At 51.6% G+C, this 22,910-nt stretch overlaps 1 protein-coding gene across 2 annotated transcripts in view; it reads left to right on the top strand.

Annotated features, from left to right (window-relative positions):
- The first annotated feature begins 2,978 nt into the window (after positions 1-2,978).
- Adap1 (ArfGAP with dual PH domains 1) overlaps positions 2,979-22,910 on the top strand; it is a 50,113-nt gene continuing 30,181 nt past the window's right edge. For both annotated transcript variants that reach the window (XM_040751249.1, XM_040751248.1), the window contains exons 1-2: positions 2,979-3,134; positions 17,838-17,968. In XM_040751249.1, coding sequence (XP_040607183.1) covers positions 3,053-3,134; positions 17,838-17,968 — 213 coding nt within the window. In that variant the 5' untranslated portion in view covers positions 2,979-3,052. The remainder of the gene's footprint in view (positions 3,135-17,837; positions 17,969-22,910) is intronic.

Raw genomic sequence — 22,910 nt, 5'->3', positions numbered from 1 at the left:
GCAGAAGAAAGCTCAGATGAGTCAATCATCTTTGCTGGCAGGCAGCATGAACATGAGACCACAGGGGGCCCTGCGGCCCTTGAGCTGCCCTTGACAGGCCTTGGCCTGGCCCCAGCAAGGGAGCAGGGTCAGCCTGGCTCCCCCAGGGTTCTCTATGAGTGCGACTTCCCTTGCCTTGGCTGACCACAGCTAGTGAGGACCTGCTAGGATCCCCAGTAGACCTGTGTGCTTCTGGCCATGCCGTTGAAGAAGACATTGAAGGTCTTGGCCCAGCAGTTGATATCCAGGGTCTGTCCACTCTTACCTGTCTCCTTAATCCATGGGTGTGGAGTGACTTTTACACACACACACACACACACACACACACACACACACACACACACTTCCCCCAGAGGGTAGGGGTGCTGAGATAGACCATGGCATGGTGAATCAGTGAGCTGATTAGGGTCATTTACAGGACAACAGGCCACTCACAGGCATCTGCATCATACAAAACCTCCATATTCCATCACCGGTGACAACTCTCAGAAAACAGCATGGAGTCCCCATCCCAAGTCAACCTTCCACCTCATCTATGGTCTGGCACCCCAAGTCAACCTTCCACCTCATCTATGGTCTGGCACCCCAAGACCATGTGTAGCTGGGATGGAGGAAGCAGAGGCTAGAGTCTCATGGAAAGTCCAAGGAGTGTTGTTTGTCATCCTGGTGCAGGCTATCACAGCTGCTGTTCGTCCTGTGTCAAGATGATAACCGTCATGCCATACCTAGAAGTGCTTCTTGCTGTGTGGAACCTGGATTGCTGGCTACCTGCATAAGTTTCTAGGCCTCCCTGTGGTTTCTCTCTCCAGGGGGCAAATTTATTCTCTTCAGGGGGTTTGGGTCTGTACCTCTTTGTCTCCTAGGTTTACTGTTACTCCAGTCCTGTCACGAATACATGGGCTTTTGTGTGCCTTGGTTTCCCTGACTATAAAATGAGGATTGAACAAGAAAGCAGAGGGTTTAAAGAGTGGTGGCCCCTGCTTGTTATTTGAGCCCTCAAAAGGCAGTGGCAGGAGGATGGCTGTGAGTGTGAGACCAGGTGGACTACTAGAGAGATCTTTTTCTCAAAAACTTACAGCAGTGAAAGCCAAGTAAGAAAAGGTCTCTTTGGGCATTTTCTGTAAGGCTGGGGAGAGAGCTGTTAGCATCAGTTTATTTTTGTCTTCATTCTGTTTTTGTTTTGTTATTTATTTGGTTTTTGGAGACAGGGTTTCTCTGTGTAATAGCCCTGGCTGTCCTGGAACTCACTCTGTAGACTAGGCTGGCCTCGAACTCACAAAGATCCACCTGCCTCTGCCTCCCAAGTGCTGGGATTAAAGGTGTGTGCCTGGCTTATTTTTAATTTTAAGACTGGGTCTCATTTAGCTCAGGCTGGCCCCAAACTCTGATGTGTCGCTGAGGATGATCTTGAACTGATCCTGCACTGAGATTAGAGGTATCCATCAGCACACCTGGTTTCTGTGGTGTTGGGGTCAGAATTCAGGGCTCCTACATGTTGGTAAGCTGTCCTCCAACTGAACCAGATCCCCAGCCCCCATCAGTTTGTCTTTGTAAATTCACATTCTCCAAGCTCCCGCCATGTGCCAGGTCTGGAACCTGGCAAAAAGCCCAGAGGTGGAAATACCACCTGTCCCTACCCAGGCTCCAGTGGGCTGCAAGAGCAAGACATTAGATCGGTTAAAGAGTGAGCCTACAGAGCCTCGGACCTCATGACCTCTGAAATGAGCACTGGGGCCGACTGTACGCTCTGCCTCCAGATCACAAGTTCTGCAGTGGGGTGGCAGCCAGGGCGTGAGGGGCAGGCAGCACTGGCAGACTGAACAACACAGCCTCAGCAGAGGGCAGCCTGGCCGGGTCTGCCAGCATCGCAAATGACCATGACAGCAAGGTAGACACTCAGGTAGACAACTTGCAGTAGAGCATTAATACTGAAACGTGGTGGGACAAAACTGCTCACCCTCAATCCCTAGGAAGCAAGATAAAGAAGCCGAGGTCCCAATGACCTAACAATAGGCCTCACCTCTTTTTGCTTGTTTTGTTTTCAGAGACAGGGTTTCTCTGTGTAGCCTTGGCTGTCCTGGAACTCGCTCTGTAGACCAGACCTCGTATGTGCACCATTGCCCAGCTAGGCCTCATCCCTTAAAGGTTCCAGCACCATGCTATAGCGCCACCCTGGGGATTGAGCCCTTAACACAGGGTCCTTTGGGGGACAGGGGACACTCAGGGCCAAAACATAGCACAACCCACACCGCTGCCGCGGGCTGCTATAGGCCAAGAGGATTAGGGAGGGAGCGTGGGGTGTCGAAAGACCTCTAGAGGTGCAGTGAGGTCCTCAGACTCTCAGGGGCTTTGGGGAAAGGCTTTCATTTTTCAGCTGGGTGTGGCAACTGGCTTCTAAACAGCCACTATTGCATTTATAATTGAGGGAGAAAATGGAATTTGGAAAGAAATGCTAGGGCCAGCAAAGAAACAGACACACAGCTCTGGAAGCCAGCCTTCTGGAGATCAGGAGGGGCGTGGCCAGCTCCTGGACTATCTCTTGGGGATGAGGGTACGGCTCTTGGGCTCTTGGTTGGACACGTGTGAGGGTGGAGCCCTCCGATCCTTGAAAGCACCGGAGTTTGTCATTCCTAGGCAGGGCTGGCCTGAGCTACCCACGTCCTCAGCTTCGATCCAACGGACACCGCTTGCATGTGGGGTGGTCCATTCTTCCGCTGAGCCTGTTCCCTGCGACCCCGCCCCAGGTGGACCGGGTGAGGCCGGGCTCTCTGAAGAGGCCGCTCCCTGACCGCGCCGCTGGGGGCCGCCCGCGGGCCGTGTGGTCCTGAGCGCGCCGTGCGTTGCGCCCCGGTCCCCCCGCGCGCAGCTCCGCTCAGGGCGGCCCCGCGCGGCGACACGATCGGGGCCCGCGCGCGGGCTGAGCGGTAGCGATGGCGCAGGGCGGGCGGCGGGCGCGCGGCGCGGGGCCCTAGTCGAGCGGGCGCGCTCGGGAAGGCGCGGTGGCTGCGCAGCCATGGCCGGGGAGCGGCGCCGGGCGCTGCTGGAGCTGCTGACGCGACCAGGGAACGCGCGCTGCGCTGACTGCGGAGCCCCGGGTAGGTGCGGGACGGGCGGAGGCACGGGGTGCGGTCGGGTGGACGGGACTGCGTGGGTCGCGGGGGACGGGGATGAGGCACGCGCTGGGTCCTGGCTGGTTTGGGGTGCGGCCCGGGTGCACCTGCCGGCGCCTGGGACTGGCGGTGGCAGGGCGCAGCATCCGGAGGGCACCTCGTGGGCTCCGCGCCACCGGTACCACCACCTCCCCTCCCCCGCTGGGCTGCGTGTCACGCTGTCACCCGCGGCCGCCTCCCCTCCCCAGCCTTGCGAAACCTCGGCGTCTCAGAAAAAAAAAAAAAAAGAGGAAATCATTGGGGGCGGCTGGCTTGCAGGAAAAGCGGTCAGTGAGCCCAGGGTGTCTGCCAGGGAGTGTGGGGTCCACCTGGCTCCCAGCTACCTGGAGGTGACGTCATGGCATCCCTTCCTGGGGCCACGGCTTGTAGAGGCTCAAATGAGCCTCGGGGAGGAAGCTGAGTCTTGCGTGGCCCCTGTGAGGACAGGATGGCCATGTGCTCGCTATACCTAGCTTTTCTGGGACTAGGACAGTGGGGGACAGGTGGAAGCCACAGACACATCTGCCTGGAGTCTCCCAGACTTTGTCCCTTGGTTGCCCTGGTTTGGAGGGACTTGTAGCAACCAAAACACAGGGGCTCTGGATGAGCTATGAAGAAAGGGCTGAGTTCTCCGAATAGCTGGCAGGTTCCTGGAGCTGGAATTCCCAGGCTGATCCTCTCAGGGTGTGCAGGTGGGGAGAGACCTGAAGACATTTCAGGGACATAGGGGTCCCTAGACCGAGCTCCTCAAAACATACATACCGGGTATCAGAGTTCCTTGGAGACATCACTCTGGCTCCCCAAGAAGCACACTAAAGGCCCACAAACTGTAAATAGGACCTCCTCCCCAATCCCCCACCCCCACTCCCGCCTCTGGGCTAAGGAATGCCAGACCTAGCCTGAGGATCTTCAAGTCAATAGTAGTGCATGCCACCCCTGAGGCTCTGGTGTCCCTAGAGGAGAGACATTGACCAAGCTTCAGCAGGAAGTTGGACAAGATGAAGTAGCCTTTTCCTGGTCTCCTGAGGCACCGCAGTGCCCTGCTGCTGATGCAGTGGGGTGGTGGCTCTCTGGTGTTATGTGGTACTGTTGCCAGCTGGCCACCTCCAGCCTGCCTTTCCACTTGTTCAGGAAAGCTGTCTGTGCCAGAGTCCCTGGTAAGGAAGGCTGATGGGTTGCTCATCTTCCAGACCTGACTAGGGAGTGGTGGCCCTCAGGAAAGATGAGCTAGCCTGTCCCCATATTCTGTGGCTACCCAGCCTGACAACAGCTTCTCAGAACACATGGCTACTTTCTAGACACTCATATCTTCTGGCCTGGCAGAAGGAAGAAGAGGCTTCCTTCGGAACCCTTAGTGAGAAGTATCCTATACCATTAACCTATGTAGGGTCCTGGGAGCCCCTTAGTCCCAGGCCATTGCCTGCAGCAGCTGCCGTCCTCTCTGCTGGCTCTAGGCCAAGCCACCCATTTTCAGACTTGACCTATAACAGGCCCAAGTGATCAGGGTTGTTTCCATTTTACAACCAGGGAAACCAAGGCCTCAACAACTTGAGCTGTCTTACAGGTCCACAAAGCTGACCAGGTTTCCTGATGCCCAGCCTGGGCCCACCCACGCTGTCTATGCAAATCCCCCATCTTTACCTAGACCCTGGGCTCAGCCAATGCCTGCATCATGACCCCTGTGGCATGCCCCACACACACATGGGCCTCTGATGATCAGTGGGGAGTGGGGAATTGGTCTTCCTGTGTCCTTGATGCTGTGAGGTTCTGGAGTCTCCTGTCCTGTAGGTGGCCTTGTTGAGAGAGGAGATGTGTGTTCCACATTGTCATGTGGACTAGCTCATGGCTGTCCTTCTTGACCACACCAGTGGTACCAAGGGAATCTGCGGAGTGATGACATCTTCCCTGGATGGCAGAACAACATCGTGGCAGGTCCAGGTCACCTCTGACCACCGGGCCTGGGGGACTCTGGGGGAGATTTGAGCAGTTCTCACCTGGCTGTGGGGTACCTGGGGGAGGGGAGACAGGTGGAGCATGAAGGATCTCTGTAGAATCCACTGAACCTCACTCCAGTCTGTATCTGGAAACTGGGGTTCATCCATCACCCACCACAGATACTTTCCAACCCCACTATAGTGGGCTGTTGGCCGGGCAAGGCCTTTCTTCCTGCAAGACTCTGCTGGCATCTCTGTCCTGTCAAGGGAGGGTGCTTGGTGCGTCTCCAAGCTGTCCGTGGAAATCATAGGTTCTCCCTGCAAGTGTCTGGCCATCAGATGGTCTGGAAGGTTAGAATCACTCACTCTTGCTTTGATGCCGATCAAACCTGGACTCCCAGGAGCCCTGACCCAGCAACTCTGAAGGGATAAGGGAGAGGAGGAAGTGCTTGCACCTAACTAGGTAGGTCAGGAGTTGCGGAGTTGATGCTTAACACTGCGCCTGCGGCTGCAGAGCCAAGCTTCTTGAGGTCCCAGTCACAGGCTAGGTGAGAATGACCCCAGGGCCAGTTTTTATCCCCCTGTGGTACTGCAGATGGAACACAGGGTCCTGGGTATACCAGGCAGGTGCTTAACCACTGAGCCACACCCTATTTTCTTACTGGAGAATTCTAGACAGGTGCTGTACCGCTTAGCTACATCCATAACCCTTCCTTCCTTCTTTCCTTTCCTGTTTTTTGTTTGTTTGTTTGTTTTGTTTTTGGAGGCAGGATTTCTCTATGGCTTTGTAGCCTGTCCTGAAACTCACTCTGTAGACCAGGCTGACCTCGAACTCACAGAGATCTGCCTGCCTCTGCTGGGATTAAAGACATGTGCCACCACCCCCACTCCTCCCCCTCACCCCATAAGCCTTTCTTTAAGCTTTTTGTTTTCAAACAGTTCATGGAGTTACCTGGCCTGGCCACTAATTTGCTTTCTTTGAATTTTCAATCCTCCTGGCTCACTTTCCCAAGTAGCTGGGATTATAGGCATATGCCACCAGGTCTACTTGGTGTGTGTGTGTGTGTGTGTGTGTGTGTGTGTGTGTGTGTGTGTATGAGTGTGTGTGTGTCTAAATATATATGTATATGTATGTACAGACACACACACACACACACTGTTCTATTTTAAGGTGCAGTTTGGAGGCATTAAGCACTTTGCAATTCTGTGCAACTGTCACCATCATCCACTATTGAGATTTTCTCCTCTTCCCAAATGGAAGCTCTTTTACACACTAACTGTCCCTCCACTTCCCCATTCCTGAGATCTACCATTCCTTGATTTCTCGAGGAATCTGACGGGCCAGGAGCTTTCTCTGAGCAGAGTCTCACCCCATTTGTCTGGTTGGGGTCTGGTTTGACTCACTTGGCAATGTGGTCCCAAGGTCCGGCTATCTATGTCGGAGCTGATGTCAGCAGAATGCCTTCTCTAGAGCAGAATAGTGTTCCACACTGTGGTGTCCATATTGTGCTTATCCATTCTCCTGCCTTTGGGAACGATGGTTGCTTAAGAATCACTGTCTCTCTGTGTGGGCTTGTCAGGCCTGCCCACTGTGGATGGGGCTGGGAACCAGTCCACACTCGGGCTTGAGAACTGGGACTTGTCTCTCTGCCCCAATTGACCAGCCTCCCTTCCTGCTAAACAGTGTCCCTCTGCCCTTCATCCCTGAAGTATACCAGGTTGTGCCTATTGGCTGAGGTTACCCCAGAGTGGACTCCTTGGGTTTCTGAGCCAGCCACAAGACCCAGAGGCTTCTCTCTGCCTGCAGGCACTGTGTCCCGGCTGACCTGCATCTTGAATGTGGGTGACAGTGCCTCAAACCCAGACCCCTGACTCTAGGCCACTGGCAACTTTAGATTTAGGGTCATTTTCTAAGTTTTAGCTGGCACCGGGCAGGAATGTTGTCTGAGGGTGGCAGAGGGTGGCTCTCGGACAGTGTGGCTAGGAGGTGTGAGGAGTGTGACTATGGGTGGGGGAGGGGTGTGCTGTTCACAGATCGGGGAGTGGAGGTTTTCTGTGATGGGATCTTTGATCAGTTTCTCCCTAGCTCTGTGCACATATGCGGTGCCCAGGGCGGGGAGACTGAGGTAGGCAGGGACTTCACACAGAGGCAGGGAGGCACAGGGTGCTGTGGGTGGAGTTGGAAGCAGGAGCTTGCTGCTGGTGGACTGTCACTGCCACATAGTTGGCAGGGAGTAAGGGGAGCCAACACCCTGATATTACCCAACAGTGTCCATGAGAAGTTAGGGAGGGCCGGGTGGGCCGGGTGGTGGTGGCACACATCTTTAATCCCAGTACTCAGGAGGCAGAGACAGGTGGATCTCTGTGAGTTCAAGGTCAGCCTGGTCTACAGAGTGAGTTCCAGTACAGACTCCAAAGCTACACAGAAAAACCCTGTCTCAAAAAAATAAACAACAAAAACTAACAAACAACAACAAAAAAGAAGTTAGGGAGGAACCCTGCCACTGGGATAGCTGATGTAGGGGCCTCATCTGGGTTAGAGAGGTAGAGGAACAAAAAAAAAAAAAAAGGGCAAGTTTGGCGTATAGAAGGCTCTGGAACAACAGTGCAGAGATGTAGGGTCATCTAGGGTTTTTGTTGTTGCTACTGTTTTTTTCTTTTTTCTGACTGTCCTGGAACTCACTTTGTAGACCAGGCTGGCCTCAAAATCACAGAGATCCTCCTGCCTCTGCCTCCCTAGTGCTGGGATTAATGGCGTGTGACAGCATCACCCAGCCAGAGGACAACTTGCAAAAGTTGGTTCTCTGTCATATGGGTCATGGGGATCAAATTCAGATCAAGTTTGTCAGTAGGCATCATTACCTCTGAGCCGTCTCACTAACCTTGCCTTTATTTATTTACAGACAAGGTCTCATGGAGCTCAGGCTGGCTTAGAGCTCACTGTGTAGCCAAGGGTGAGCATGAACTCCTCATCCTCCTGCCTCCACCTCCCTCCCAAGTGTAGGGGCGACAGGCATGCAGCACCATCCTTGTTCTATGCGGTGCTGGAGATAGAACCTAGGGCCTTGTGCATGCTAGGCAAGCCCTCTACCCACTGAACTATGGCCTCAGGCCTGTTTTTTTTTGGGGGGGGGAGGTTTGTTGTTGCTGTTTTGAGACAAGGTCTCACTATGTAGCTCTAGTTGGCCGGGAGCTTGCCACGATTCTGCTTTAGTCTTCTGAGTGCTGGGATGACAGGTCTGCAGTACGATGCCAGCTCTTAAAGATGAACTTTGAAGGCTTTCCTCACAGAGCACTAATTCTTGGTTCTTGGAGCATCCCACCTATAGAGAGGACCCAGGAGGTGCTGGCTCAAGTATTGCCATGGTTACAGAGGACTCCAGGGGCCTGAATTTGCCATCCAGGTATCATGCTCACAGGGAGGGCACAGCCTACAGGAGAGGTGCGTGTGGCACAAACTGACCTACGGTCCCTGATATGTGGTATGTAGTTGGTGCAAACGGCCGATCATCCTAGTTTGAGAGGCTGAGGCAAGGGATCTCAAATTCAGTCCTAGCATTGAGGGTAAAGAACAAGTTCATGGCCAACCTGAACAACTTAGTGAGACTGCCTAGAAGTAAGTAAAAAGAGGACTAGAATTTAGCCATGAGCATTAGCTCTGTACTGGGAATTCTGAGTTGGAGAAGGTCAGTGTATGTGGGAGGGTGCTCTGACAGCCACGGCAGGACTTGGCTTTACCTAGGGCAGTGGGAGCCACGAAGCCCAGCAACCAAGAAGTGGGGAGGGTGTTGGGATGTGTAGGTGGGGTTGGGTATGCCTCTGAGGAGAGGCAGAACTGGGGCGGCATTGGCACGTAAATACTTCTTTCTCCTTTTTAAAACCCCTCCCAGCGCAATCCATGTGTGATAAAATTAACCGATTACACAAAAACACAGTGGCTTTTAAAACCCAGTTATCACTGCTAGCTAGTTCTTAAAATAGGTTTAGCATCCATGAGACCAGCTGAGCTGCAGAGCAGGGAGCCTGAGCACCTGTGGTAGTGGAGACAGAGGGAGATGGTGACAACGGAAGGGGTTGACAACCCAGAGGAGAGGCATCAGGGAAGGAGCTGTGAGGTGTGGGGAGGCAGGCATCGCCTCCTTGTCTGAATGTGAGGGGGAGGACAGGGGTAGGGGAGCTCCACTCTCGGGGAGGGGCCTCGTCTAGAGGAGAGCCCAAGTCCCTCCACCATCCAGGGCCCTGAAGCTGACTGAGCGCCAAATGTAAGAAGCACAGCCTCGCTTTGGGACTCTGCAGCATCTAGAGGCAGCCGCCTCTCTCCTGGTGCTCCCATCCCAGTGAGGTAGGAAAAAACCAAACCAAACAGGCAGCTAATGGTAATCCAGGATAAAGGACCTCCATGCAGATAGATTGCTGGGGGCAGCTATGCATATGCCCACCCCGTCTCACTTTTTGAGACAGGGTTTCTCTGTGTAGCTTTGTAGACCAGGCTGACCTTGAACTCACAGAGATCCGCCTGCCTCTACCTCTGGAGGGCTGGGATTAAAGGCTTGGATTCTACCTCTCTTGAGGGGTTCCTACCGTCTCGTTTTGAGCTGCCCACCTGCCTCAGGCCCACGTTGTGTATGGGTTATCTGACCTGGATCTCAGCTACACATCGGCCTAGGAAGAGCAAAGGCCGGTAAAGCTGAACCACAGGGCTCTGCCAGAGCCACATTCCGACAGGGTCCACTGCTCCACTCCTCCCCCATCTAGGCCTTGGCCAAGGGGGACACACCTGTCCCACCTGGCTCAGCCCCAGAACAAGCCTGACCTGCTCAGGTGCCTGAGAGCTGCTCCCGGAAGCAATGAGGGGCTGAGTCACCTTGAAGGAACCAAGGAAGGAAGGGCAGGGGGAGGGTGTGTGGCCTTAGGGAGCCTGGAGGAGGCAAGCAGAGTGGGAGGGTGATGGCCTTGGGCAGTCAGAGTGGTGGCCCCAGTTGGAGTGAGCACTGAGCGACCAGGGTGTTGGTGGGTGTTGAGGTATAGCCTCTTACTGGTGATCTCCGGCTCACCGTTCCACATCCCTGGCCACTCTTTACCCAGGGCACTTTACATGGGCCCTGGAACAGTCTCCTGCCGTTGGGCAGAGAATTCTGGGATCCTGGATGGCTAAGAAGTGCTCCGAGCAGAAGCAGAGACTCAATGAGCAGGTGTTGCCAGCCCCTGTGGAGAAAATGCATCTGGAAGGAGCCAGGACCCTGGAGGGCCTGAGGGGGCCCTGGCCAGCCTTGCTGAGGAACCTAGCCAGTTTTGGTTTGTGCACAGGTTTTAACCTGATCTTTCCTCTACTCAAAGTCCCACCCTGGAGGGCTGTGGCACCCATTCAGGATCTCCAATGACAGGCCACGGTGGCCTTCGGTGGCCAAAATTCTCCTGAGCCTTTTGTTCCGGTGGGTGTGGAGGTGGCAGACAGTGAGTACCTGAGGCACTGAGGCTCAAGTAGTTGGGACATGGTTAATCTAGAATTAAGTTAGTATACACACATGGCTGTCCAGGGGACACACCTCTTGGTGCTGTTGAGTTCAGAACTGGGCTAAGTGCTTTCTGGATGGGATCCACTTCTGTATCAGAGGCTTCCAGGCTTGTGATGCCCAAGGTCACCCACACTGGTCAAGACATTTTAAAATATAGCCTCAGCCTGGGGCAATGACTTGATGGGTAAGAGTGCTTGCTGCACAAGCGCAAGGACCTGGGTTCAAATCCCAACACCCATGTACAAAGCTGAGCGTGGTTTCCTGTACTTGTAACCCCAGTTTGGTGTGTGTGAGTTTGAGAGGGGGGTAGGGGACAAGCAGAAACAAAAGGAGCACTGGAGTTTGCTGGCTGCCAGCCTAGCTTAGTGAGAGACCCTGTCTCAAGATACTCAGTGTCCTCCTCTGGGCTGTGCATAACCACACACACACACACACACACACACACACACACACACACACACACACACACACACACACTCCAGCCTCAATGCCAGGTGTGGCTCACCCCTAAAATCTCACCTCACTATTAGGGAGATAAAAGCATCCTGAGTTCAAATCCAGCTTGGACTACATCTCAATACCCCATCTCAAAACTAGCAATTAGAGCCTCCATGGGAAGCTTCCAAGGCTGGGGCAAGGCCCTGTGGTGGATTTGAAGTCCTTGGACAGAGTCAGGGACTGCCAGCCAGGATGCCTTTCACGGCAGTTTCCAAGGCAAACATGGCTGGCACAGAGCTTAGGGCAGGTCAGCTGTGTGCTGGAGTCAGGAACCCACCTGACCTACCTGCCTGGCTCCAGGCCAACTCATTTGCCTGCAAGGTTCCCCTTGGGTGGAATCTTTGCAAGCCCTAGAGTAAGTACAAGATGAGTGCTGAGGGGATTTCAGCGTGGGACAAGGCAAGTGGCCACACCTGCTGCCCGGCGCTTGGCCGTGTTTTGTCCTTTGCCCGTCTCGAGTGTGCTGTTCCCACCGCACTCCACACCTTTTAGCCAACGCCACCCAACTGCACTGCTGAAACCTGGGCTCTTCCTCCAGGAAGGCCTCCTGGCTTCCTGCCCATGCTTGCTTCCCACTGTGGACTCCTGGCCACACCACAACTGCCCTCCTGTGGCCTTTCCTTGGTGTAAATAAAAGTGGTTTTCTGGCATGGGGGCCTGTTTGGGCTCAGGCTTTCCCAGCAGGGACCCGTTTGTTCATGAGGATGACTCTTAAGTCCTGGCACCAAGTGACATTGGGGACTGTTTAGATACAGCATAGGTCAGAGTATGTTTTCCTTCTAGCTTCTTTCCCCCACTCCCCACCAGACCCCAGGGAGCCAGGGGTTCAGGGTGGGGTAGAATTACTACCTCTGGGGACTGAGAGGACACTGTGTTCTTGTTCTAGGCTCGGCCTTGTCTGCCTGAGGCCTAGAGCTTGCCTGAGGGGAAGGCAGGGAGTGGACATTGCTAGGCTGGAATCCCAGCTGGGCCTGGTCTGCAACCAGTCATGGGCCCTGTCACTTTCCATTCCAAGCCTGGGATTTGGGACAGATACATCAGGTGTTCCACATTAGACTTGAGGTGACAAGAAGTCAGAGGCTTGGGGTCACCTAGCTCTCTTGTCAGAACTAAAACAAGAGCTCTGCCTGGACCAGGTGCTGGTGGCCTTTACAGGCCCTGTGAGATCGCAGGTGAGAGGGAATCTTTCCAGGTAACCAGGCCAAAGGGCTCAGCTAGAGAATTGATTCTACTCCGGGTATCTGTCTTCTCTCCCTCGCCCCAATAGGACCAGCCACAGGTACCAGGGAAGTGACCCAAGGACAGTGTTGGGCCCTGGAAGACATTTGCTGGACTCAAGTCCCAGATCTACCACAGTGTGACCCCAGGCAGGTGTCTGACCCCGTCTCAGTTTTATTTGCTTTATTCCATAAACTGGAGCGGTGACAGGATTTCACCTTTGAAGGTCATGATGAGGCTGGAGAGATGGCTCAGTTGGTAAAGTGCTTGGTGTGGGAGCTGAAGGGCCTCACTTCAGATCCCAGAACCTATGTAAAATACATGTGGATCGAGCCGGGCGTTGGTGGCGCACGCCTTTAATCCCAGCACTCGGGAGGCAGAGGCAGGCGGATCTCTGTGAGTTCAAGGCTGGGCTGGACCGACAGCCTCGAAAACAATACAGAGAAACCCTGTCTCGTAAAAACCAAAAAAAAAAAAACCATGTGGATCTCTGAGCCTGGCTGGCCAGCCAGCTGCATTGTCAAGCTCCATGCTTAGTGAGAGACCCCGTCTCAGTACTCAGTAGAGTGATTAAGGAGGACATCTGGCATCAACTTCTGCGCATGAATATGTACACAGGCATACACACTGCACACGTGCGCAAACACACACACACACCAACCACACCTGCGTGCACAAGAGCATGGAAGTCAGGGGCTGGAGTGAGGCTATGCAGTTGGTTCAGTGTTGGGCTCCAGTGAGCACCCATATATGTGGTGGGGGTGGGGCAGACTGGGGAGGGAGGCACTGGCCCTACCCAAAGGCTATCGAATGCTGTATTGGAGCCTCCCGGGTCTGCAGGTACCCTGAACATGTCCTATTGGTCACACCAGCACTTCAGCAAAAGCCCAACCTGAGGCCTGACCCCTGGGCCAGCACCTGGGCAAGCTGGCTTCCCTGGACCGATGGTGCGGAGTGGGGGAGGCCATGCATTCCTGCTGCCCCTACGGGGGTCCTTGTCCAGACAACACACTGCAGTGACTCCATTGTGTCCACCTGGAGGAAGTGACTATCAGCTGCCAATCATTTTTATGATCTGAGAACATCCTCAGGGGCTGGGGAGATGACTCAGTTAGTAAAGCCCATGCTGTGCAAGCATGAGGACATGATTTCCTTCCCCAGAACCCCTATGAAAAAGCCAGGGGTGGTGGCATGTGCTTGTAATTCCATCAGTGGGGAGGTGGAGACAGGAGGATTCCCTGTGTCCCTCTGGCTGGCCAGCCAGCCTAGCCCATTTCAGGTCAAGGGAGAGAGAGAGAGACTGTCTTTTAAAAAATCAAGATGGAATCCAGGTGTGGTGTTGCACGCCTTTAATCCCAGCACTCTGGAGGCAGAGGCAGTCTACGAGTTTGAGACCAGCCTACATAGTGAGACCCTGGCTCAAAAGCCAATACCAAAGTGGGTGGAGCCTGAGGAATAAACCCCTCAGGTTGTCCTCTGGCCTCCACATACACACAAATGAACACACACACACACACACACACACACACACACACACACAATACAGTGACATGCCAGTCCCTATGCTGCCCCGTGACTGAGGGGGCTTCCTGCTGCCCACAGAATCCCTTTGGACAAGCATCTGCTGTTTGCCTATTTTTGTCATTTGTTCTTTGTGGTGTCACTGAGCTCCAACCATGCTTTCATCAACCCAGCCTCCTCCGGGTGTGGCTGCCCTTTGACCTTTCCTTCTCTTGACCAGAGCTTTTAAAGAGCAGGCAGATCTTTTTAATTTCATCAAAATAACTTATGGCCCTCTTCCCCTAAGTCTGCTTTTAGTAATACACCTCTTATTGTTTATTTTGAGACTGTCATTTAATTATAACATTCCTCTATCTCCTTTCCTCCCTTCAAACCCTCCCACGTACCCCTCCCCACTCTTCTTCAAATGCATGGGCTTTTTTTCCCATTAATTGCTATTGCATGCATGCATGTATTTCTATATATTCCTAAGTATAGCCTGTGGAGTCCATATAACGGTACTTGTGTGTGTGTTTTCAGGGCTGACCGTTTGGCACTGGACAGCCAATTGGTGAGCTCTTCCCTGGGAGGACCCCTCTCTGGCTGCCAGCTTTCCTCCGTTTCCTGCAGTTCTTTGTGTGACGCAGGGCAGAGGCCTCACAGGCTCGTCCCCAGTCCAGTCCGGCATGTTCACTGGTGTCATCCTTGCTCAGCTCACGGTGGGACGGCCATGCTGATGAGATTTGTGGGTGTAGCTTCTGATGTTACCAGGGAACAACTTCACAGCAAGCTCCCCGATCCTCTGTCTCTTAGTCTTTCCATCCCCTCTTCTGCGATGTTCCCTGAGCCTTAGGCAGGGAGTGTTTTGTAGATGTGTCCTTTGGGGCTGGGCTCCACAACTCTGTTTTGATTGGTTGTGGTCTTCATCTGTTGCAAAGAGAAGTTGCCTAAATGAAGGGTGAGGACTATACTTATCAGTCTAGACCCTCTAGTAATGTATCTTTTAAATTATATTTATTTGGACTGGCGAGGTGGCTCTGCAGTTAAGAGCACTGGCTGCTCTTCCAGAGGACCTGGGTTCAATGGCCAACACCCACATGGCAGGCAGCTCACAATTGCCTGACACCCTCATACTGACAGACATGTAGGCGAAACACCAACGCACATAAAGTAAAATTTAAAATATACATATATTTATTTAAAATTGATCGGTTGATTGATTGACAGAGCCCCTCTATGTAGCCATGGCCTGGAACTTACTACATAGACCAAGCTGGCCCCAAACTCACAGAGATCCATCTGCTTTGCCCCCTGAGTGCCGAAATTAAAGTTGTACACACTTTCTCTCTGTTTCTGTCTCTGTCTCTCTCTGTGTCTCTCTGTCTCTGTCGCTGTGTGTGGGGGAGAACATGGGTTCAATAATTCAATACTAAGTTCTGAAAACAAGTGCTGTTGGATTCTGTCTTGGTCTCTTTTCTAGGCTGTTTTTTGTTTTGTTTTGGTTTTGTTTTTGCTTGCTTGTTTGTTGTTTTTATTTTGTTTTTCAAGACAGGGTTTCCCTGTGTCACTTTGGAGCCTGTCCTGAAACTCGCTCGGTAGAGTAGATTGTTTTTTTTTTTTTTTGATGGTTTGATATTATTTATTTATTTATTTGTGTTTGTGTGTATAGCATGTGTGCATATGTATGGGGGTGCATTTATATGTGTGAATTTGGGTCTACACATACCTCTGTACTCATGTGGAGGTCAGGGGACAAGCTCTGGTGCCTCTCACCTTTGACCTGGTTTGCGGCAGGTTTCTGCCGTGTACATCAGGCTGCTTCCAGGGGTTCCTGAGGGTCTGCATCCCATCTCCCCATAGGGGTCACAGATGCTCACATTATGCAAATGGATTTTGTGTGTCTTAGAGCTCTACACTCAAGTCCTTATCCTTTCACTGCAAGTGCTTTTACCCCTGAGCCATGCCCCAGCCTTTCGAACTCACATATGAATTTAGACTCATTTAAAATTTTACTTCTTTAGGATTCCCATTGAAAATACTGTGGGGATTACAGTAAGCCCACAGATTATTCTGCCAAGAGTTTGTGTGTTGACAATCTTGTCTCTTCCAACCCAGAAGTCTGTGGCTTCTTTCTATGCCACAGACCATCAATTTCCATGCACAGCATTTCATAGTTTTCTATATACTGTCTTTTCATCTGTTGTCATTTTTATCGCAACATCTTTCATGTTTTTATAGTATTCTAAATAGTTTGTTGTTGTTGTTTTGAGTCCGGGTCTCACTATGTGGCCCTGTCTGGCTTGGAACTTGCTATGTAGACCAGGCTGGCTTTAAACTCAGAGAGATCCACCTGCTTCTGCCTCCTGAGTACTGGGATTAAAGGCATGCGCCACACAACCTGGCTATCCTGCTTGGTGTTCAAGCATTAAACCAGCTTTGAATTCGTGGTAGAAGCCCCTGTGGTTCATGGTGTATCACTCTGTTTATGTGCTGTTGGATACTGAGTTAGTCAGGCTCTTGTGTTACCAAATACCCAAGAGACACAACTTAGGTCTCTCAGCTCCAGGTTTCAGAAGTGTCAGTCTGTCACACTGGGGAAGGAGTGGAGGAGCAGAGCAGCTCACATCTTGACAGGCAGGAAACAGAGAAAGAGGTGGAGACCAGAAGGTGCCAGAGTGAGATATGTCCCCGAGGCCAAACCTGAATCACCTGCTTCCTCTATCCAGACACTATTTCCTGCTTTTTACCGCCTTCCAGTAATGTTGTCATGTTACGAATGCACCAAGGAATTAGTAATCTATTGCCTGGATCAGAGCCCTCAAGATCGTTTTAAAAATGCTAACACAGATACACACACCAAAATGGGCTTCACTAGTATCAAAGTCAGGTTTAAAGTCAAATTTAACTGCCAGTTACACAGGCATGAGGCCCTGAGTTCAAATCCCCAGCACCCATGTAAAAGCCTGGTGCATCAGTGAGACAGGACTCCAGTCTTGAGCTGCCCACTCTTGCTGCTCTTGGCCCACTCATTCAGTGGTTCAATTATCAGGCTATCTCAGTTGATGGTGTCACTTGTTGCCAAGCCTGATGATTTGAGTTTCATTCCCCGGGGCCCACATTGTGAGAGGACACTATGGCACACACATTCACAGGCATTCATGTATTTATACACAAATCAATTAATGAGGGGCTGGAGAGATGGCTCAGCAGTCAAGGGCACTGGCTTCTCTTCCAGAGGACCCTGGTTCTATTCCAAGGATTCACGTAGCAGCTCACAACCATCTGTAATTCTAGTTCCAGCTTCTGATACCCTTTTCTGGGTACCAAGCTCATGTGGTACACATGCCTGCAGACAAAACACCCATACACATAAGAATTTTAAAATTAAAAATAAGTGAATATAATTAAAAACCATTTTAGAGCTTTGTGACTGGACCAGGACTGGATAGGCCTGTAATCTCAGCAATTTAGGAGACTGAAGTAGGAGTGTCAGAAGATCAATGTCTTCCTGGATACAGACTGAGTTCAAGTCCAGCCTCAACAATTTAGTGAGACTTTGTCTCAAAATAAAAAGTAAAGAGGACTGTGGGTATGACTCAGCAGTAGAAGGCCTACCTAGAATCCTTCAGTGAGAGGCTGGGAGGGGGTGATTCAGTGGTAGAGCACCTGCCTAGAATCTCCCAGTGAGGGGCTGGAGTGTGGCTAAGTAGTAGAGTGCCTGCCTAGAATCTCCCAGTGAGGGGCTGGGGTATGGCTCAATGGTAGAGCTCCTGTCTAGAATCTCCCAGTGAGAGGCTGGGAGTGTGGCTCAATGGTAAAGCTCTTGTCTACTGTGCACAAGGTCCTTAGTTCCATCCTCGACACCCCCTGCCATGGCCTTCTATTGGACTCTGTCTGTCCCTTCTGGTCTCAGACTGAGCCTCCTCGTGGACATGCCCTGGAGTCCTGGCCAAGCTTCCCTGACCTTTGCCCTTCCCTTCTAGATCCTGACTGGGCATCCTACACCCTGGGTGTATTCATCTGTCTGAGCTGCTCTGGGATCCACCGGAACATCCCCCAGGTCAGCAAGGTGAAGTCAGTCCGTCTGGATGCCTGGGATGAGGCCCAAGTTGAGGTATGGGTCAGGAGAGGGATGCTGGATGGAGTGAGGGGCATGGGAAACCCTGTGGCCATATATGGGGTGACCCTGGGTCCCTCATTTCTAGTTAATGGGAACATTGGGGGGTCTAACCTATGAGGGGTTGTTGCTCCAAGGGCACTTGGGCTAGCTGAAACTGACAATTTCATTCCTTATCCTTCTGGGGAGCCATGTGGTAACAAAAATCAAAGCACTTGCCCATCTGTTCACCCATACTCACCTATATACCCATCCATCCATCCATCCATCCATCCATCCACTCATCCATCCATCCACTCACCCACTCATCCATCCATCCATCCACCCACTCATCCATCCATCCTCTCACCCACTCATCCACCCACTCATCCATCCACTCATCCATCAATCTATACTCTCATCCATCAATCCACTCATCCATCCATCCACACATCCATCCATCTACTCATCCATCCATCATCCATCCATCTGTCCACTCACCTACCCATCCAACTATGTATCTACTTATCCATCCATCCATCCATCCATCCACTCATCCCTCCATTCATCTACCCATTCACTCACCCATCTACCCATCCACTCATCCATTCATCTAGCCAGCCAACCAGTCACTCATTCACCTATCTATCCATCTACTCACCTACCCACTCATCCACACACTCATGTATCTGTTTATCCTATATCCACCTATCTATCTGTTATCCACCTACACACCTATCCATTCATCCACCTATATATTCATTTACCCACCCATCCACTCACTCACCATCTATTGTGTCTATCCATACAATCATGCATCTATACATCCATCCACCTGCCTATCCATCTATCCCAATATTTCCATGTATACATAAATACATACATCTGTCCATTCATCTCACAGAAGCATATGGGCACTTACTGTGTGCCAGGCAAGGAAACTGAGCAAGGCAGAGATGTTGCTGCCCTCTAGAAAGGCAGGAGTAGGAGATGGGTGTGAACACAAGCCCAGGACACAGAGCAGCTGTTATGATACTGCTTGGCAGAGCACGGGGCCAGCATAGGACAGATGTCCACGTGGGGTGTGAGGAGACACTGACAGGCTGGGGAAGCATTTTCCCAGCATGGAATGATGGATTCCGCTACTAAGCCACACTCCAGCCCCTCACTGGGGGATGCTAGCAAGTGCTCCATCATTAAGTCCACTCCTATCTCTTTGGTGGGGGTTCTAGACTGGTGCTCTACCAACTCTTAAGAGTGCTGTGGTGGCAGGATTTTGAGCTTGGTGTGGTGATAGATGTGCTGAATATGCTGATAGCCCCTGGCTGCCAGTGAGAGAGACTATGAGGAGAGGGTTCAGGTCAATGGTTTTCAACCTTCCTAATGCTGTTCCTTTAATACAGTTTCTCATGTTGTGGCGACCTAACCATAAAATTATTTTCATTGCTATTCCATAACTGTAATGTTGTTACTGTTAGGAATCATAATTTAAATATCTGATATGCAGGATAGTCTTAGGTGACCCCTGTGAAAGGGTCATTTGACCCTCCAAAGGGTTGGGAACCACAGGTTGAGAACCATGAGCCCAGGTGGAAGTCAGTGGGGTCTAAGAGCTGCTATGGGAATGGGGAAGGACATCAGGATAGAGGCCTAGGTGTAGCTAGTACAATGCTAGACTCTGCTGCCCATGCATGGATCCTGTTGGAAGCTCAGTTCAAGGCCAACAGCTGGACTGGGATCAGACCACCAGTAGACACAGAGGTCTCCTGTACCAAGCATAAGAGTATGTTCTCTGTCCTGTGAATACCGGTGGGACCACAGTATGGTGAGGCCCTGGTACTTGGTGGGCTCATTGTTTTGGACCTCAACTAGGACATTTGGTTTGCAGTAGAACACTTTTGGCAAACATCCTGATTCCATCTCTTTCTCTCCAGTACTAGAGATGGAGCCTGGAGCTCACATGTCCTAGGCAGGTGGTCTGCTACTAAGCCACACCCCCAGCCCCTCAGTGGGGTATTCTAGGCAGATGTTCTACCACTGGGCCACGCCCCAGACCCTCACTGGGAGATTCTAGGCAGTTGGACTTGGCAATCTTCCAAGTCACCCTCTGCACCCCATCCTAGAGGAAGCAGCCAATTATAGAACCTCAGACCTTGTATGAAAGGCAGGCTGGCCTTGGTCCAGTGATGGCATGGGGCAATCCTGGCAGAGATACAAGGGTGAGGCACTGTTGTCTCTGGTCATGCCTGACTCTAACTGGGAAAGGGGGCAATCAGCCTAGGGCAGAGAGCAGTTCACAGGCTCTTGGAGGAATCTGGACTTGAACCACAGGGCACACCTTCTTTTCCTGTACTCTCTGCAGTCTTTCACATCTCAAGGCTTGTATACTGACCTCAGTGTTCTTTGGTTGGTCAGTTTGGTTTTCAGAGGCAGGGTCTCATGTAGCTCAGGCTAGCCTGGTGCTGGCTATGCACCCAAGGATGACTTTGAATCTTGATCTTCCTGTCTCTGACTCCCAGGTATTGGGATTTCAGGCATGTGTCACCACTCTCTTGACTTGCTTATTTTCTGTGGTCAGTACAGTGGTTCAGCAGGCAAGGAAAGGCACTTGCTGTCAAACCGAATACCCCGAGTTCAATCCCTGAACAAGGTGGAAGGAGAGAACTGACTCCTGAAAGTTGGTTTCTGACCTCTGCATATGTGCCATGGCACATGGGCACTTACATACACAGTGGATGGATGGACAGACAGACAGATAGATAGACACACAGACAGACAGACAGATAGACAGATAGATAGATGTAGTTGAACAAAGTGATGCACACCTTTAATACCAGCACTTGGGTAGGGAGCTCTAAATTCAAGGCCAGCCTGATTTACATAAGCTCCAGGCTTAAAAAAAAAGTAAAATAAAATAAACATAACTGAAATTTTCTTTTCTTTAGACAAGATCTCACTTGTCCCTCAGGCTGGCTGGTCCTTACAACCCTCCTTATGCCAACCTCCTGAGTAGATGAGACCATGCATGCACCCTGAGCCTGCTGTTTAGTGTGTTCTAATCCTGTGTTGCTGTTGTGCACAGGACACATCCACCAGGCCCAGCAGAGCATGGATGGAGTGAGAGCCCCTCCTTCCCGACTGTGGCCTCTCACCCATTCCTCACCCCAAGGGCTGCCATGGTCCAGTGTTTGGTGCCTCTTTTGGAGAGGTGTTGGCCTTTATGAGTGTGCATGTCCCTTTAACTCACACACAGGGGCTGCTGTCTTCTGTACTCTGCCGTGGTCTCTGGTGTATGTGGACCATCATGGTCTTGCCCACTTTCCTCTGAATGGACACTTAGGTTATTGTTTCTTTCCTCTTCTGTTTCCTATTTCTTTTATTCACCCTCCTCCGCTTTTTTTTTTCAGAGACAGGCACTCATGTAGCCTGCCAGGCTGATCTCCAGCTCACTTTGTAGTCAAGGCTGACCTTGAACTCTGGATCTTTCTGCCTCCATCTCTGAGTGCTGAGATTACACTTGAATCACCACACCCTACTTCTTTTTCTCTTTTATTTTATTTTTATTTATTTTTGTTTTGTTTTGGTTTGGTTTTTCGAGACAGGGTTTCTCTGTGGCTTTGGAGGCTGTCCTGGAACTCGCTTGGTAGTCCAGGCTGGTCTTGAACTCACAGAGATCTGCCTGCCTCTGCCTCCCGAGTGCTGGGATTAAAGGCATGCGCCACCAACGCCTGGCCTCTCTTTTATTTTTGAGACACAGTCTCTCTCTATAGCCCAGAGCAATTTCACACTCAGGATCCTCCTGCCTCAGCCTCCTGAGTAGTATATTAGGATGGCATGCCTAATGTTGCTTTTAGTCCTTTCTCTCTGTATCGATGGGGTCCCCTAAGCTGCCTCCCAGTATGACATTTGCCCTTCTCCTAACTCATTAGTGGCCAAATTCTTAGAGGTGGAGGTGTAAGGTCAAAGGTTTGACAGCTTCTGGGAGACATGCCTGGTCCCACCAAGGCTGCTTACGGGTTCCAGCCTGGAGGAGGCTGCACGGTATCTCTGCTAACACTCGGCCAGCGCTGACCTGACGCTGCGGGTGCTTTTCCCAGGGAGGATGGGAATTTCCTCATCTTGAGCTAAAGAACTGGAGAGAGTTTTCTCACCTCAGCCTGCTCTTTGCTCATTTGATGGTCTTACTGTCTTCACTGCTTTCTTGACATGTTCAGGAAACTCGCCCACTTAGAAGCTGGCTCATTGAAAATAGATTTTCAAAGATGTCTTGGTTTCACTCATGGTGGTTTTGGTCATGGAAATTTTTTTTTTAATTTTGGCTCAGTCAAACTGATCAACTTTTTTTTTGTTGTGGTTTGCAGCGTACTCAGATGGTCCTGAGAGCTGGCTGTTTGTCGCCTTGTGCACATGTATATACGGGCGCAAGTGTGTGTGGAGGTCAGAGGGCAGTCTGGGCTGTTACACCTTCCTCGGGCGCCTCCCACTTTTGATTGTCATAGGGTCTCTTGTTGACCTGGAGCTTGTGGTAGTCTAGGCGAGCTGGCCATTGAGCTTCCACTTGCCTCTGCCTTCCTTCTTGCCATTGCAGGGTTACAACAGAATGTCTCTGCACAAGCTTTTTACATGGGTTCTGGCATCAAACTCAGGCCATCACATTTGTGAAACAAGAACTTTACCAACCGAATAATCTCAGGCCCTGAGAATTGATTATGTTATTTCAGTACCAGATATGGATCCTGGAGTCTAATATCACTAGTTCCTCACTGGGGGATTATAGGCAGGTGCTCTATCACTGAGCCATACTCCCAGCCCCTCACTGGGGGATCCTGGGCAGATGTTCTACCACTGAGTCACCTCCAAGCCCCTCACTGGGGGATTATAGGCAGGTGCTCTATCACTGAGCTATACTCCCAGTCCCTCACTAGGGGATTATAAGCAGGTGCTCTACTGCTGAGCTCCA

The sequence above is a fragment of the Mesocricetus auratus genome, unplaced genomic scaffold, assembly GCF_017639785.1.
Source record: "Mesocricetus auratus isolate SY011 unplaced genomic scaffold, BCM_Maur_2.0 Super-Scaffold_100008, whole genome shotgun sequence".
Lineage (NCBI taxonomy): Eukaryota > Metazoa > Chordata > Mammalia > Rodentia > Cricetidae > Mesocricetus > Mesocricetus auratus.
This window is presented reverse-complemented; position numbering and strand designations above follow the sequence as displayed.